General features: G+C 34.6%; 1 protein-coding gene across 1 annotated transcript in view; it reads left to right on the top strand.

The window, feature by feature from the left end:
• Window positions 1-16,624, top strand: part of VWDE (von Willebrand factor D and EGF domains) — a 64,075-nt gene extending 47,451 nt beyond the window's left edge. Inside the window, 11 exon segments of the mRNA XM_045827252.1 lie at window positions 1,161-1,691; window positions 3,043-3,138; window positions 3,219-3,314; window positions 4,400-4,495; window positions 5,073-5,168; window positions 6,681-6,776; window positions 10,706-10,801; window positions 10,907-11,002; window positions 11,755-11,850; window positions 14,839-14,942; window positions 16,592-16,624. Of these exon segments, the coding sequence (XP_045683208.1) occupies window positions 1,161-1,691; window positions 3,043-3,138; window positions 3,219-3,314; window positions 4,400-4,495; window positions 5,073-5,168; window positions 6,681-6,776; window positions 10,706-10,801; window positions 10,907-11,002; window positions 11,755-11,850; window positions 14,839-14,942; window positions 16,592-16,624 (1,436 nt within the window).
• The last annotated feature ends 452 nt before the right edge of the window (window positions 16,625-17,076 follow it).

Below are 17,076 nucleotides of genomic sequence, written 5' to 3' on the forward strand. Positions count from 1 at the left end.
CTATATTTGGCACACTCCTGTTTCTCTGTTAGTCTGAACTCCTGTGCTTTCTGTGTTTTATGAAGTCCTCAAAATTACTAAAAATCTTTCATTGATCTTGTTTCTATTTGTCAATTATGTTAAGAATTATTTTTTATTGTTGTTTTGGTATTTTTTTCCTGCTTTTGATTTGTTTTCCCTGTTTTCATACTGGATATGAGAAGCTGAGCATAAAAAAATGCAACAACTGTAAATTGATGGTAGAAAGTATTAAGGGGAAACGCATCTAATCTCCACTTAAAATTGTCCATACTGTACAATTAATTAGATTGTTCCATATCAAAGAAATTGTTTAAAAAAAATTACTGGATAAGGAAAATAAAGTACTGTTGAATGCAGAAAAAAATGACACCCCCCTCCTCAAAACAAGACACACAAAAATGTTTAATTCCTACTTGAGCAATCAATAAAGAAGGGGATAAAAAAATTGCATCTTGTCAAGCTGGTAAAATGATTAGAGTCACAGTTCTTTTCCTCTCATACAAAAAAGCACTTACACAATTTATCAATTAATTTTCATATGAACATTCAGTTTCTGTCCTCCCCTTTCTAGTAGCCTTAACAACACTGAGTTTCTCAGGGAGGGAGCTGTGCTTATTTTTTAGAAAAAGGGGAAGGGAGGGAGAAAGAGCGAGTGAAACATTGATGTGAAAGAGGAACATCAACCCCTCTCATAAGCACCCCAACCAGGTACTAAACCCACAGCCCAGGCATGTGCCCTGACCTGGATGCACTGGGCAACTGTCAGCTTTGCAGAAGGACACCCAACCAATGGGGCCACACCGGCCAGGGCTTTTTTTTATTTTGAAGCCTAATGTGTACTAAGTGATCATGAATGTTTGCTGACTCTTTCTAACTCTTCATAAAATCATTAGCTGTTGTCTTTTAACTGTTATACTGTTTAACATTAGTGTTATCTGTGTATTCAAATAGACTATAAGTTTCTTGAAGGCAGGAGTCACGGGACGACTCCTCATCACTACACATTTCTTAATATAGTGCTACACATGTAATAAGTATTAAATGAAGGAATGAATTACTCAACATTCAATACTGTGGGAAGAGCGAAGATTAATAAATATTGTTATTTAACATTTCTCTCTCCCTCTCTTTTTGTTTAGATATAAATTTTCAGTCACCATCAGCAGAGCATTTACTAACTGGTACAAGTTCTACCCACAGTCCAGCTACTATCAAAACCAACACCACCTCGTACTTTCCATTAAAATCAGTTACAACTCGAATGAATAATTCAAAGCCTATTTCTCATCAGATACCAGGTTTTAAACATGTGGATCATAATCTGAGTACAAATCTCAGTTTGGGAGAGTTAGAAGTTCCTGTGAACAACCATAGTGCTATAGGCATTAACATGAACCATTCCCGTGACGAAGAAAATGTTACCCAGGGCACCATCCAAACAAAGGCAGGAAGACATAATTCTCAAGTTAACAAGTCTGCCCAAGCTTACACACAGCATAAGAATGGGTTTGCCATCACTATTTTGCCAAAAAAGCCCAAGTCGACCAAAATATCAACTTGTGCTAAATCTCCTTGCTTTCCTGGGGTTTCCTGTGTGCCAACCACAGATGGTCACTACCAGTGTGGACGCTGTCCCTTTGGATTTTACGGAGATGGAATCAGTTGCAGAGGTAGTATGAAAACTCTTCAGAAGATTCAGAGAAAACTCTCTAGTTCACATTAAAGTATTTAAAAAGATATGTTTTCTATTATTTATTAATTTCTATTTCCTCCATTTAATTCACTAATTTCTATTCATTTTATGTATTTATTATTTGCCTATACTTTTTCACATTTCAAAAATTAACATGGGCGTTAATTTTGGGGAGTTCCTGAGTTATTTTTTAAATTAAATATTTCATAGAATTATAACTATGTAATATAAATATATTTATTGAGTACCTACTGTGTTTCAGGTTCAATGGGAACATTTTTTATCAAGTTTGTCACATAATCCACAAGGACCCCACAAATTGGGTGTTATTTTTTCTGACTACATGGATAAGAAAGCAGAGCCTGAGAGGGCTAACTAACTTTCCTGAAACTAAGCAACTAAAGAGATGAAATAAAGATGTGACTAACATTGTGGCCTGGATTCTTTTCAGCTCACAGTGGGCATTAGCCCTTTAAAGTACTAATGCTGGCATACTTGTTTTATTTGCATAAACTAGGTTTCTCCAGAATTCTTCCAACTCTTGAGAATAAAACAAGCGGGGCATCACATTAATTTTGAAAAAAGTATTTACTTTTTTTATACAATTATCAGCATTGTTTCCTCTGATGCAAATCAAATGTTTGGCTTTGACAACACAGAAGCTATTTTTTTGTTACTGTTATTTTGTTTTGATCTATTTGAGATTTACTTAAACAATAGCATGTTGGAGTATTCCTTTGTTCTCAATATTCCCTAAAGGAACTCTTGTTGTTTTGTTTGTTTGCTTGTTTTTTCTGTAGGAATAATGATAATAATAATCTTAATGACTTACATGTTTATAATATAGACTATTATTAAGAAATAAAACAAAACAACCTCATGCATTTAGAATTTATCAGGTAGCTATAGAAGCTTAGGAATACAAACCTATAAGCTTATGGCGTGTTCCTGGCATCTTCAAAATTCTGATTATCTTTCCCATTCATCAACATTTTTGCCTGATTAGTATCTGACACGACACTGCCCTCTGGAAAAGCCTGTAATCCCATTTATGGTTAGCAGCCATCTCTAACATCAGGTTTTGCTCTGGGAGGAATTACCCATATGGTTCTTCTTTCTTACCCTATTAATCATTTTTCTCAGTCATTCTAGTAGTAAAACAAATATAAGGAGAAAAATAATTTCATGGATAAATGTAGTGGTTATTGTTTAGTAACAGGGTCAAATTTTCCAAATTTAAAAGAATTTTACTTTTACTATGACTAAGTTTATGGGCAACATGTATAGACTGTGCCAATAGCTCAGCCTTTTGTCCTTGATTTTTGCAGCCATTTGCAGACACCCATGTGGAAAAGGGAGGGAGTGTGTGGCCCCAAACATATGCAAATGTAAACTTGGTTACACTGGCTCTAACTGCCAAACTGGTAGGTATGACATTCATTAGTTTGCATAATTAATTTAATTGATAATTGATATTTCTAACTATGAGCTTTATTTTATACAGCTGTATGTCATCCTGATTGCAAAAACCATGGAAAATGCATTAAACCTAACATTTGTGAATGTCCTCCAGGACATGGTGGAGCAACCTGTGATGAAGGTAATAATTCAAATTGAAAATTAAATAATAGTGTTAAAATAAAACATTTTCTTTAAAGATAGCTAAATACATATTCATCAATGTTGGTGAGTCAAAATTTTTAATGTTTAAAATAATTTATCTGAACATTAAAAAAAATTTAAATTTCTAAAACAGAGATCCAAAGAGCAACAGCTTATTTATCATTGGAAAAATTATCTCCAGAAATAATTTTTTGAGGTTTAGTTAGGTTGCCATATCCCTACAACTATTCTTACCTTCAAGCAAAGGACACCTGAGTATTGAATGTCTGTAGCCATATAATTTTATTGTTTTGGTTGAAATCTTTTTTTTTAGTTTTTTTTAAGATTTTATTTATTTATTTTTTAGAGAGGGAAGGGAGGGAGATAGAGAGAGAGAGAAACATCAATGTGTGGTTGCAGGGGGCCGTGGCCTGCAACCCAGGCATGTGCCCTGACTGGGAATCGAACCTGCAACACTTTGGTTCGCAGCCTGTGCTCAATCCACTGAGCTACACCAGCCAGGGCTTGGTTGAAATCTTAAGTGGAGAGTTTATAAAATATTATTCCTAAAGTGGATAATATTAAATAACAAATTTGTTATTATTAAAAATAGTATTTTTAAAGAACATATGTTGGTAGATAATAATATAATTGTTAATAAAATAGAGCCACATTAAATGCTTTCAAAACAAGGTAGACATTAACAAATTAAAGTAAATCTAGAACAAACTACAGAAATAGTATCAGTAGCATATGAAAATAATTATGGAAATAAAGAAGTGTTCTATTTGTAGGCAGAAAATGAATTAAGTCCAAGTTTCACTTTCCAGAAGAAAGCTAAGATTATATATTTCCATTCAGTTAACTGTAAGTTTTATAAACCAAGACATACTAATGATCTGTGGGTGTTTTCAGAGTGTGAGCTCATAGTGAATCCCACAGAACCAAAGTTCACAGTAAAAGGTAATTGAACTTATTATAATTTGCTCTGACAAGAAGCTTTTAGTGTGATTGTGCTTCATAAACATAAACTGACTTTTTTAAAATTGAAAGCTGACTTAATAACATAATCTGTGTCTGCAGAAATATGTAGCCCACCTTGTCAACATGGTGGCACCTGCTTGGCTGGAAATCTCTGTACTTGTCCTTACGGTTTTGTGGGACCCAGGTGTGAAAGAAGTAAGTGAAATGGTCTCATATAATGAAAATGCTCCTTTGAATAGTTGATGGCTTTGATGCTAACTGATAAACTGAAACACCAAATAAAACGTAATTTATTAACAGTTAACATTCTGCATACTACTGGGAGTGCTAGGTGTCAATACTAAGATAAAGGAGTTTCTTCTTAGAAGCAATTTTCTTTTTGATCTTATCCATAACCATTTCTCCAATTTTTTAGATAAGAACTCAATCTGTTGAATTGCATATAAGTTTATGTCATTTAATTCATGTCTGTGAAAACTTTCATCAGTAACTAATAATTTTTCCAAATGGCCATTTCTTATTTACCATTCAGCTCAATGGTTTTCTACTTCCCCCTTCTCTATTAGCAAAAATAAAAGATAAAAATAAAAATAAATGAATGTGAGAATTAGAGACCATTTAAAGCCAAATGATAAATTATTTTTATCTTTCTCTCTGATCTTATTAATTAGAACATATAATTGGCAGTTTTGAGCTAGCTAGATAATAACCAATAATACAACCAATTCCAAGTCTAATTAACCTCTCTTTTATTTTTATCCTATGATCTCAGTGGTTTGTAACAGGCACTGTGAAAATGGAGGTGAATGCCTTACACCAGATGTTTGCCAGTGCAAGCCTGGCTGGTATGGACCCACCTGCGGCACAGGTAAAGTAAAAAATATTTTCAATAAATAGGTCAGTGAAAACACATTTTAAATGCAACGATGTCCTTAAGACTCACACTCCAAACATAAAACTAATCTGACAAGACTGGTATGAAGTTTTTATTTCAGACATATTTTTAAAAACCTATCTTTCACTTTCCTTCTTTTCTTGTGTTAGACCATAAACAGCTTTAATATTGTCCAACCCAACCAATATTATATTTTTTTGTTTTTATATTTTCTTCATCCACTTGCCTTATGGTGGAGAGAGACATATCTGTGCTGCATCTTCTAGATCTCTTTTCAGTTTTTTTTCCACAGATTTTCTACTTCATTAAACACTGAAGCAATTCTGGTTAAGTGGGCACCATCACATGATTTCATTTATTTATCACATTGTTGGGCTTACTGCTTTGGCAGCAGTGTTTGCAATTCTCTGTGTTTAATCTAATGCATTGGGATCTAATGGCTTTTCTTACATAGATTTAATTCAGCGTTTTTTGCTTACCAACTATGTGTGAAGCATGATGCAAAGGGAAACAAAGATCAATTTGATTTTGCCCTGATTTTAAGGAGCATATCATTAGTGAAAAAGACACAGGATACAATTTTAGAAAGACTATGATACAAGTTGAGCTATAATAAGTTATGTAATTAATGTACAGTTCCTTGGAAACAGAGAAGAGGAAAATTAATTTTGGAAAGTACAGTTTGGAAGAAAATTGTATTTGAGGTAGACCTCAGAGAGTGGATAAAATTTGGCTTCAAAGATGAACAAAGTTTTTACTCGTATATGGGGTATGAAACAAAAAACAATAAACGAACAAACAAATCAAACTCATACACACAGACAACAGAATGGTGGTTACCAGAGGGGAAGGGAGTGGGGGGAGAATGAAGAGGGTAAAGGGGCCAAATATGTGGTGATGAGCACACAAAGGAGGATATAGATGTTGTATTATGAGATTATGCACTTAAAATTTATTTAATGTTATTAACCAGTGTTACTCCAATAAAGTAATTTTAGAAAAGAATAATGAAATCAAGGTACCTTTCAAAATGGAGCAAAGATAAAGAAGCAAAAAGAAAGATTGTTTTCGAGTGTGCTAGGACTTGAGTGTAGTGTTCCCTTTGGAATTGGGAAGAAGGGTTGAAGAGGTACACATGGCCATGTGTACCTGAGCTGATTGCAGACCGTCCTGCTTGAGCTTTTGAGTTGTCTTATAATGGCAAGTCATTCTTTCAGCTTACCCAGGGCATTGTGCGTTCTAACCACAGCCTCCACGTTCTTAGCTTGGTATTTATTTGTAAGCTTAATGAACAGACTTACAAAGCTATTACCCAGTTATTTCATTCTTCTTATGCTTGGAAAAGTCTAATTAATTATAGATTAAGGGTTTTACTTGCAGTAAAAATAAAATATTCCTTTATGCACTATTTTGTACTCCTATGTAGCTTTTACTTTTTTAAATAATAAAACTGTTATGGTCTCTCTCCCTCCTGCTGTTCATTAGCTTCATGTGACCCTGTTTGCCTCAATGCTGGTTCCTGTTATAAGCCAAACACTTGCCTCTGTCCCAATGGATTCTTTGGTGCCCAGTGTCAGAATGGTAATTATTTTTCCTTTATAAATAAAAATGCAAAGGCAAAGTTAGACAAACATAAACAAAGCTCTGAGTGAATACCAAGAAACAAGTTCCAAAAGGGAAGATGCTCTTCAACTTTTTTCTCTATTTCATATTATGTTCTAGTCTGGCCACCGAAGGCTCACTTCATAAAAACATATCAGAATTATTATGAAAAATGGTTATATTTATTCAACATATATTTGGCTCACAACTGTGTCAGTTGTCTGTGCAGTTTTGCAGGACCAAAGTTTAAAATAAATAAGCAAAGTTTTTTTTACAGCTTATTATAGTGAAATGGTGCCATTTTTGTTGCCTTTACAGCAAAAACATTTGGCTTGTGCTCCATCTGATGTCCATTATTACCTCACGATGTCTTTTGACTTTAGGTTCGTTAAACATTTATGCAGAGTCAGCTTTGCATGGCACTGTGGAAGGTGATGTGGGAGCATGAAAGATGCCTGTTATTTCAACCCTTTCCCTCATAACGCAGATGCTGTAGGGCTTTTCAGAATAATGAGCATGTCCTGATGCTGTCAGAGTAGGCATGAATTAAGGTCAATAAATGAAATTTGAGTTGTATTTTCTGATCTTCATATTTCTGAGTTTATGCAAAGTGTAGGGTTGATTTTTTAGTGAAAGCATGTCAGGACACATCATAATTTAATTCCTAAAATCTATACTTTTCCTACCATGTTCCATTTTGATTTGATCCCATTCTTTTATTTGGAGTTTCGCTAGGAGTCTTGGTTTTCAATTGAGACAGAACAAAAAAAAAAAAACAAAAAAAAAAACACCTCATCAGTCTAATACTAGATATGTGCCCACAAGAAATGAGTTCTTTTAATTCAGATTTCCTGTAAGGAACCAGATGGAGGAAGTAAAGACAAAGTTAAGGAAAATCTTAAAAACCAGGAGACAAAGTTGAAACCCAAGTTTATGAGTTATAGGTATAGTGTTGAGTAGAGAATGTAAGATGGGAAATGAAAATTTACATCTCTCATGCTATCAATACTTAAATGTAAGATATAAAAACATTTCTCTAAAATTTTAATGCCAACTGTATAATTGGGAAAGGAAGAAAATCTCTAAATTATCATGGAGAACTAAAAATGATCTATTGAACACATGTCATGTTAGCAGGTTTCAGAATTAGCTAGTCTCTACAACTTCCCAGCTGACATGGATTTTGGAACTCTACCTAAGGTTTACAGGGCTTAACCACCTTAGCTTTCAATTTTGAACCACACAGTTGCTGTCAGGTACAAGTGAGACATGCAGTCAACTACCTGTACATACGATCAACACATTGCCAGCTACTATTTTTTTAGAATACTTTATTTATTTATTTTTAGAGAGAGGGGAAGGGAAAGAGAGGGAGAGAAACATCAATGTGTGGTTGCCTCTTGCATACCCCGTACTGGGGACCTGGCCCACAACCCAGGTGTGTGCCCTGACTGAGAATAGAACTGGTGACCCTTTGCTTTGCAGGCCCTCACTTAATCCACTGAGCTGTACCAGCTGGACTGACAGCTACTATTAAGTAATAGTATTATTGTCATTAAGACATGTTATAGAGGTGCAGAAAAAATAAAAATATTATCCTTATTCTTATTAAATCACATGCCCTTTTGAGACTGATATGAGCCCAATTGGTAGGAAGGAAAGATGGTACACACACCAAAAGCCATTGAATACAATCAGGCAGACTATGGTTAAGAGTAAGCTATAAGGAGTATATACTGTGGATTCTACAGATTTTCAAAGAGAAAGATAGAAAAAGAGGTAGAAACATCATGAAAGAGTCAAACTACACTATTAATAACCAAGGCTTAAAATGTATAGCTGGAGAGATGATTCAATACAACTTCCAATTTCCTCCACCCCTTGAATGCCATTAGCCTGATCCACACAGAAGCTGAGGCCAGACTACTTGGCTCACTTTGGAGTTCAGATGAAGGATTTATCTTGAGCTTAGAAGGAATTTTGTAAATATATATATGAAGGTGAATTTTCTCCCAAATCTCCTTTTCCTGAAATGGGATTCGGAGTAGACATGACCAGGCTAACTGTAGTGTCATCCATTTCTCTATATTTACTCTTATCACATGTACTTTTTTGAATAAATGTAATGTTATCTCTATAAATCAAGTTTTGTGAAATGGATGAGTATTGATTATACAAAGTTACCCATCATAAATAGGTCTTCTGTTCATTTAATTTTTTAGTTCTAAATTTCTAATATAGGTATTTCCTATGGTGTTTTTGTAATAAAATAATATATTTTTAATAAATAGAAATAATTTTCAATTGCATAAAGATTAAGAAGCAGAAAATAAAAGAGCACTTCTCCATAATAAAAAGTAGCAATAAAAACACCAGAGAAAGTAGACTCAAGCATTAACCAGAAAAAAAGCTCAGTCTAAAATGATGAAAATTATCCATTTGCTAAGTGATTAACAAAAAAAAAACAAACTCATACACACATACAACAGTACAATGATTACCAGATGTAAAGAAGGGTGGGGAGAGGTAGAAGAAGGTCAAGGGGCAATAAATGGTAATGGAAGGAGACTTGACTTTGGGTGGTGAACACACAATACAATATACAGGTGATGTGTTATAAGAACTGTACACATAAAACCTATGTAATTTTATTAACTAATGTCATTCCAATAAATTCAATAAAAATCAAAAGAAAATAAAATGCCCTGGTTGGTGTGGTTCAGTGGATTGAGCACTGGCCCATGAACCAAAGGGTTGCTGGTTTGATTCCCAGTCAGGGCACATGCCTGGGTTGCAGGCCAGGACCCCAGTAGGGGGTGCATGAGAGGCAACCACACATTGATGTTTCTCTCCCTCTCTCCTTCCCTTCCCCTATCTCTAAAAATACATTTAAAAATACTTAAAAAAAGAATATATTTGCTAAAATAATTCAATTATGTTGTTTTTTTACATGAATTACCACACTATTTTTATTTATAAATCTATTTGAAATCAGTTGAATTTTTCTTTCATTGTTTAGAACAAAAGAAAGCACCTATTTAAGATGGATCTAATTTAAATGGGGAGTCAGTCTGCAATATCCCTGTTATCAAAACCATTTCCTTGGACATTTACTTTTAAAAGACAATCTAAAGTCCATTAATTTATTATTCAGGGAAAGTTAAATTTTAAATTGCTTATGTATTTATTATTATTTTTAAAACAACTATATACTGTTGTCATGTCTAGAAGAAACATGAAGCAATAATAATCCTCTTATAAATGATGAGAAATATTAGCTCCTGAACTTCATGGAACAGAATCATACACAGTATATAGAAGATGCTATAGCACATTCAAAATTAATCAATAAATATTCCTAACAAAGCCAAGGATATATTGTTAAAAAACTTTCACCAAACACTCATATGTGACACTTCACAGAAATGTCACATATAAAGGTCTGCATTCATTACCTCAGTAGGTATTTAAAAGTTAACTTAAAAGCATTTTCTCAATATTATGTGACAGGTTTTTCAGATTCTTCTAACTACAGCAGAAAGAGAAACATTCTTACTTTGACTTATTTTCTTCATTTTGACCAGATCATTTCATTCTTTACTCCAAAGTATGGTGAAACATAAGATAAAGTTCATAATTTATGTACTGTAATACCAAAGACTCCATTTGTTTTGAACACTTCACCAGTACATTGCAAATTGTGCCAACACACTAGCAACTTATAGCTCTCAGCGTTTCATTTTATGATTTAGAAAGGATGATTTTAATAACTTGCAATTGTGATCTTTTTATTGTAATAGCATGTCTCTCTGCCTTATGGCCCCACAGATAACAAGCACCTGATACAATATGTAACATACAAGTTTGAATGTGTAAGATTCACAGACTGCTGCTCCGTATTCTTTTAGCTATTTGTTACCCTCCCTGTAAGAACGGTGGCCACTGCACGAGAAATAATGTGTGCACCTGTCGTGAAGGATACACTGGTAGGAGATGCCAAAAAAGTAAGACACCTCTACATGTATTTGCCAACTGCAGGTAAAGCAAACACATTATATAGCAAAAGTATTGCTATTTAAAGGCTGATATCTCATCTTTGTTACCTTAAGGCATCTGTGATCCTGTGTGCATGAATGGAGGAAAATGTGTGGGACCAAACATTTGTTCTTGTCCTTCTGGCTGGAGGGGGAAACAATGCAACACACGTAAGAGGAATACTCAAAATGCTAAGGCTTACGCTATCCTCTCAACATAAACTAGAATTTAAGACAAATTCATTTTCTTTGTTATTGTTTGTTTTTATTTTAGGTGATATCTTTTTGAAATAGAAATCTGAGTAAAATGCAAAGTCCTTTCAACTCCTTCCTTCGAGTTAGCAGAGGAAGAGGGTATAATGTATTTTCCAGTCTGGCTACTACAGTTGCCAGAATAAATAGCAAGTGTTTAAGTCCTGGTCTCCTAGTCTTAAGTGGTAGTTAGGTGAACGCTTTAAAAATCACTACCTAATTCCGTGGTCCCATCTTGTACCATCCAATTTAGAACCTCCCAAGGTGGGGTGCCACTTCTCTCAAATCCACTTAGTTTTTTAAATGATGGCAGCTCTCCTCATTCAAATATTTTATTTTTTCCTTTTTATAAATTATTAGTTAAAGTTAGCAGCTACTATAATTTATTGATCAAAGAGAAAAATGAGAACAACATAAATGCCTAAAAATTGGAGTAAAGTTAAATCACTATGCACTTTATGAATAGAACATTATACAACCATTAAAACCATGTTTTTTCAGGAATAAGTAATGACATCAGAAACATTCTGGATAAAATGTTCAGGGAAAAGATTCTTTAATCATTAACTTTTAACTGTTTCTCTTTTTTCCTCTAATGAACATTGTTGTGGTTCATGATAGGATTCAACTAGTAAATTATCTTTTTAACTTGTTTATATTTCTGTTTGCAGCTATCTGCTTTCAGAAATGTAAAAATGGTGGTGAATGTATTGCCCCGAGTATATGCCATTGCCCCAGCACCTGGGAAGGAACGCAGTGTCAAATACGTAAGCCTACAGCTTTGGTTTTCTACTGTAGGTACCAAACCTCAATCTGTTATAATTATTAGTCAGGGAGCAGGGAAGAGCCAAGCAGCTGTCTTGGGTTTCCCATAGCTCCTAATATTTGTTTAATTTACAACCAGTGTTTACCCATACAATATACCGTAGAAGCTTTCAGCACTTATTTAACAATGCTTCCCATGCAATTTCAAATCTTTTGAAGTATCCTGAGGGCCTCCTACATATATCAAAATTTTATTCCTACATATATCAAAATTTTAACCCTTAACACCTCAATTTCTAATTCAAACTAAGTAAGCATAGGACTCCTCTAGCTTGGACATTTTATAACTTCTAGAAACATAATTTATAGACCTAAACATCAATCATTGACATGAAATTATTTTTGCAACACTCAGGCAAAATAAAGACATGTATGTTTTGCTTAAACCAACAAACTTCAGCTAGCTTTTATTTACTAAGAATTAATCTTAGATCACACAAACTTGAAAAGCATTTAAATTAGCTTCTATATTTCTAAGAATTTTAGCATACCCAATTATTACAAGCCATTGCCTTTAAATTAATTTTTAACACCACTATTCGAAGGTAGAAAATTATCTCACATTTACTACATAGGCAGGCACGAACAGAAACCTTTTAGCCATGAGAAAAACTCACTAGTTTATAAAAGAACAATTGGATCCAAATTTCCTCTGGAAGCATTTACAATTTATGTGTGTCTTTGACAAGTTCCAAATGACCTCCCTTTTAAAATTAGGACAGACGTTTTTAAGACCTCAGAGAATTGGTTTGATACCTAACCGACTTCATGGGTTAATCTATTCATTTAAATCCTCTTTTTGAAGCTTCAAGAGATGAAACTTTAGAGCCAGTTTATTCAAATTGTGTGCGTAAAAATTAATTTAGAAGTGTCAAAGGTCCTAATTTCGGCCCTCTTAATATTACTGGGAGGCTGACTGTGGTGGGCCTTGCAGGCCTCTGAGACATGATTTTCCAGATTAACTTTGAGAGTTATAGTTTTGAGCAAAAACTTTTAGGGAAAACCAGCCCTACACCCCTCCAGGGCACCCTGCCCTTCTCCCCCGGCTTCCTGCCAGCTTCTCTGGGATTGGTAACATTACCACACTGGACACGCTGGGGCGTCCATCTCTACCAGTCGGGATTCAGAAAGGGGTGAAGTCTGAACTACCACCACTCTTTGGCTACTTGGGCTGGGGAAGAAAGTCTTCCTTTTTTGGAACTAAAGAAAGTTCAGTCATGTAAACAGCACAGCTTTTGTTCAGACTTTTATAAATCTACCCAATTAAAAAGCTGAAATTAAAAGCAGCAACTCTTTTTTCTTTTTAACATCAATGTGTGGTTGCTTCTTGTGTGCCACCCCCCACACACACACTCAATGGGGACCTGGCCTACAACCCAGGCATTGGCCCTGCCTGGGAATCGAACCAGCGGCCCTTTGCTTTGAAGGGCAGTGCTCAACACACTGAGCCACACCAGCCAGGGTGTTTTTTGTTTTTTGGTTTTTTTTCTTTCCATGGGTTATCTCAACCTTTATCCACCTCTAAAATTTTCTGAGCACAGCTTAAATAAAGCCATAGCTGGCTACTTAAGAGCAAGGAGACCCAGAATTCTGAGAGAAACTTACCAAGCTCACTTGATATTGAGCAGCAAGTTGCTGTGATCCTGGCTGAGCTTCTTTGAAATCCTGACGCACTACGTTTCATAAGCACTGATGTAAAAGACGTCCATACCTGTGCGGAATTTTTATGCATTTATTTGAGCCAAACTGATGACATATGCCAGGGAACAAGATTTTTTAAAGTTCCCTTCCTCAAAAGGCTTTATTTCCAGCTATCCGGAGACTGTCTAAATATTGATGACGTTATTTGAACAAGATATCCTGTTACCATTTTCTGGAAAATTGTTTAATAACTATTCAGATCCATGATGTTGTGACATGAACAGTGCTTAGCTGTGCAGCTTTGTGCATTACACAACCTGCCTGACCACATACAACAGTCCTGATGAAAACATAACCTTTAAATGTTGCATTTATACAAAGGAAATATTATCTCAAATTATACTACCAGTTTCCAACATGAGGTATTGAAGCAGATATCTCTTCCACGAAAAATAAAGTGTATTGCATATAATGTGATGTTATGCTTATTTTCACTGAATATTGCTTAAATGCATTTCCACATCCTTAAAAACATAACTTTAAATGATACATTAAGTTCCACAGCACTAACACTATAATCCACTTGACCTTTCCCCTTCCGTGGAACATTTTAGTTGTTTAGAAGTTATCACTATTATAAGAATTTTGTCTCTGTAGTTGGGCATGTAGATAGATGATAGATAAGTAGGCAGATAGGTAGGTAAATTGATAGATAAATGATACTGAGATATATTGAAATAGAGACAATTTTAAATTTCATTAGGAGAGGTTTTAAGGGAAAACTTTCTAGTACAGACAGTGTAGAAATCTTTAGAAAGTCTCCAGTAGAGTTGTTTCACTTTAAATGCCTGATGGTGTATAAAATTGTCTGTGTGGTCCATACTGAACTGTCTTTTTCAAATTTTTGCTAAATTGTTGAAAAGCAAATTACAAATGCCATCTTATGTTACTGATTTGAATCTCCTCTGTAAAGATTAAAAAATGTATATATTTTAAATACCTGAACATATAGCCAATGAAAAGTTTGTTTACTTTAATGATGTCTTAATGTCACTGTGCAACTGTTATGTTGAGCTTTGGGTGTACTGTTTTTGGTGTGTGTGAGTGTGTATGTTTTGCATTATAGTTTGCATTCTGGTTACAGGAAGATGGGCGAACAGTTGGTCATTCATAGATTCTTATGACTGTTACTGTAGCCAAGTGGTTGAATAACTTGGGACCACTGGAACAGAATGTGTCACAAACACTTGTGTCAAATGGTGGTAATTGAAAAAATGTGTGTATTGCAGCAATTTGCAGTCAAAAGTGTCTTTACGGAGGCAGGTGTATACTTCCTGATGTGTGTTCTTGCCGCACTGGATATTCAGGAGTCAAATGTGAAAGGAAAATGCAGGTATTTAAACTTTTAAAAAGAAAACAAATATTAAATATTGACATATGCTATCTACTCAGATATTCTACTTAGTAACTGACACCTGTTAATGTTTTATTTTCTTTTATTTCCAAAATAAAAAAATATATAAGGATTTACTATTTGCCATTAAATCTAAAAATATTATTTTGTGTCATTATAGAGTTGTCTTATTATTAAAAATATTGATGTAATTGGAAATTCTTAAGGAATTTCAATGTGTAGATATAACCATCAAATGTTGTCGAGTATTTTACAACACTGGAGCTAAAAGAGAGCCTATATTCTATCATACAGATTTAAGACACCACTAATTTATGTTTTGGTCAAATAGATAAAAAGACCACCCTCAGGGGTGGGGGTTGTGGGTCTGGGTGGAAAAAAAGTGAAGGGACTAAGAAAAACCCTCATCGACACAGACAATAGCATGGGGATTTTTAGACAGAAAGCGGGGTTGGGGGAGGTAGGAGAGGGTGTAAATGGTGATGGAAGGAGACTTGACTTTACGTGGTGAACACACAATACAATAGACCAATGATGTATGATAGAACTGTACATCTGAAACATATATAATTTTATTAACCAATGTCACCCCACTATATTCAATAACAATTTTTAAAAGGGGCCACCCTCATCCCTCTCAAAAAGTGCTACCACTTTTAAATAAGTGAATCACTTCTTCATTGATTTGGGGGTGGCCCTAAACATTTTCAGTGGATCACGTGCCACTAAAGACTTGTCAGTCCCCATTCATTTATTTAACAGTAGTTATTTCTCTTTATTTGTTCTGTGTTACATTCCTTCTCAGGGAAAGCCATACAAAAATTCTTTACATTATTAGACTTAGGATTTATTTAAATTTCAGAAATCAAGAAAGCAAAGGAAGAATAGTTGCTTTCTTAGAGTGTCTGCAATTGGCCCATACTAACTGGTAAAATATCTATTTTAAAAGTTTCTGTAGTCATATCTGTACTCATAAAATTGAACTGAATTTGTTTGGTCCCCAATCTAAAAATTCTAACTATTAACAGCTGAGATTATTTTTCAATCCCAGTTTCTATATATACCAGGGTGACTATCATGATCCCAATGAAAATTGTAGCAGAACTCTCAAAAATTGCTTAAAATTCAAATGTATCAGTTTTAATTTAAAAAGCAATTATACGTTATTTAGCACTTCAAAAAGCTAAAGGGTCTTGAAGTATGCTGATGTACTGGAAGTTGAAGAATGATGAGGAATTTTCTTAGAATCATGATACTGAGCCAGTCTGGCCTAGAAGCAAAGTAGATGTGTAAATGTTTTTTACCCTAGCACTGGTGTTCGGCCTGCAAGTGTGTGGTCCCCATTTTGAAAAACACAACATCACAGTGGTTTGCAAACCAGAAAACAAAAATTATTGAGTACTTCTTTGATCAGCTATTGTTGAGAAAAATAAATATAAAGCCTTGAGTTCTCCTTTTAAAGGCAGCCTTCAAGTAACACATATGTGTTATTTTATTAGAGATTTTTATGGCACAGAAAACCATGTGACTTCAAAATTTTTCAAGTCCACTTTCACGTACTAAACTAGGTTACTTCTCTTTATTTTAATTTTATGTATTTCTTTACCAATTTAATCTTTTCTCATTAGGTAAATAAGGAGCAGGATCTTCATCCCCACTAATGGTGCTATTGAGACGGCAGCTGAAACCATTTTAAGAAGAGAACAAAAGTCATGGGGAAGGAAGACGAAGACAAAACACAAGACTAGCTCAAGAACCATGTCCTGCTTTGCTATATATAACCTGCCGTCCCGAATTCTTGACTGCAATTTTCACTCTAGCTTTACTCCGTTGGCTCACTGTTGTCATCAACTTGATTTGTTTTTAATATTTCTTTGGTTCCTAAACATAGGGGGAAAAGTTCATTTCTCTTTAGCAGAAAAATAAGCAACCTAGCTCTGTTCTGTGGGTATTCACAGAAACCCTCCTGTCTCTTCCTTGGCTTCTCTCTTGTCTACTTCCTCAAAGAAGTGTTTAAAGTGTCTAATATCCTCCTGTCCCTCCTCCAGCACCCTGGGGTCCTGGGTGAAAAAAGAAAAAGAAATGGAGGATACTGATTGGATTTTTAGAATCT

Source organism: Phyllostomus hastatus, unplaced genomic scaffold, assembly GCF_019186645.2.
Source record: "Phyllostomus hastatus isolate PE091 unplaced genomic scaffold, TTU_PhHast_1.1 phas_scaffold_78, whole genome shotgun sequence".
NCBI lineage: Eukaryota > Metazoa > Chordata > Mammalia > Chiroptera > Phyllostomidae > Phyllostomus > Phyllostomus hastatus.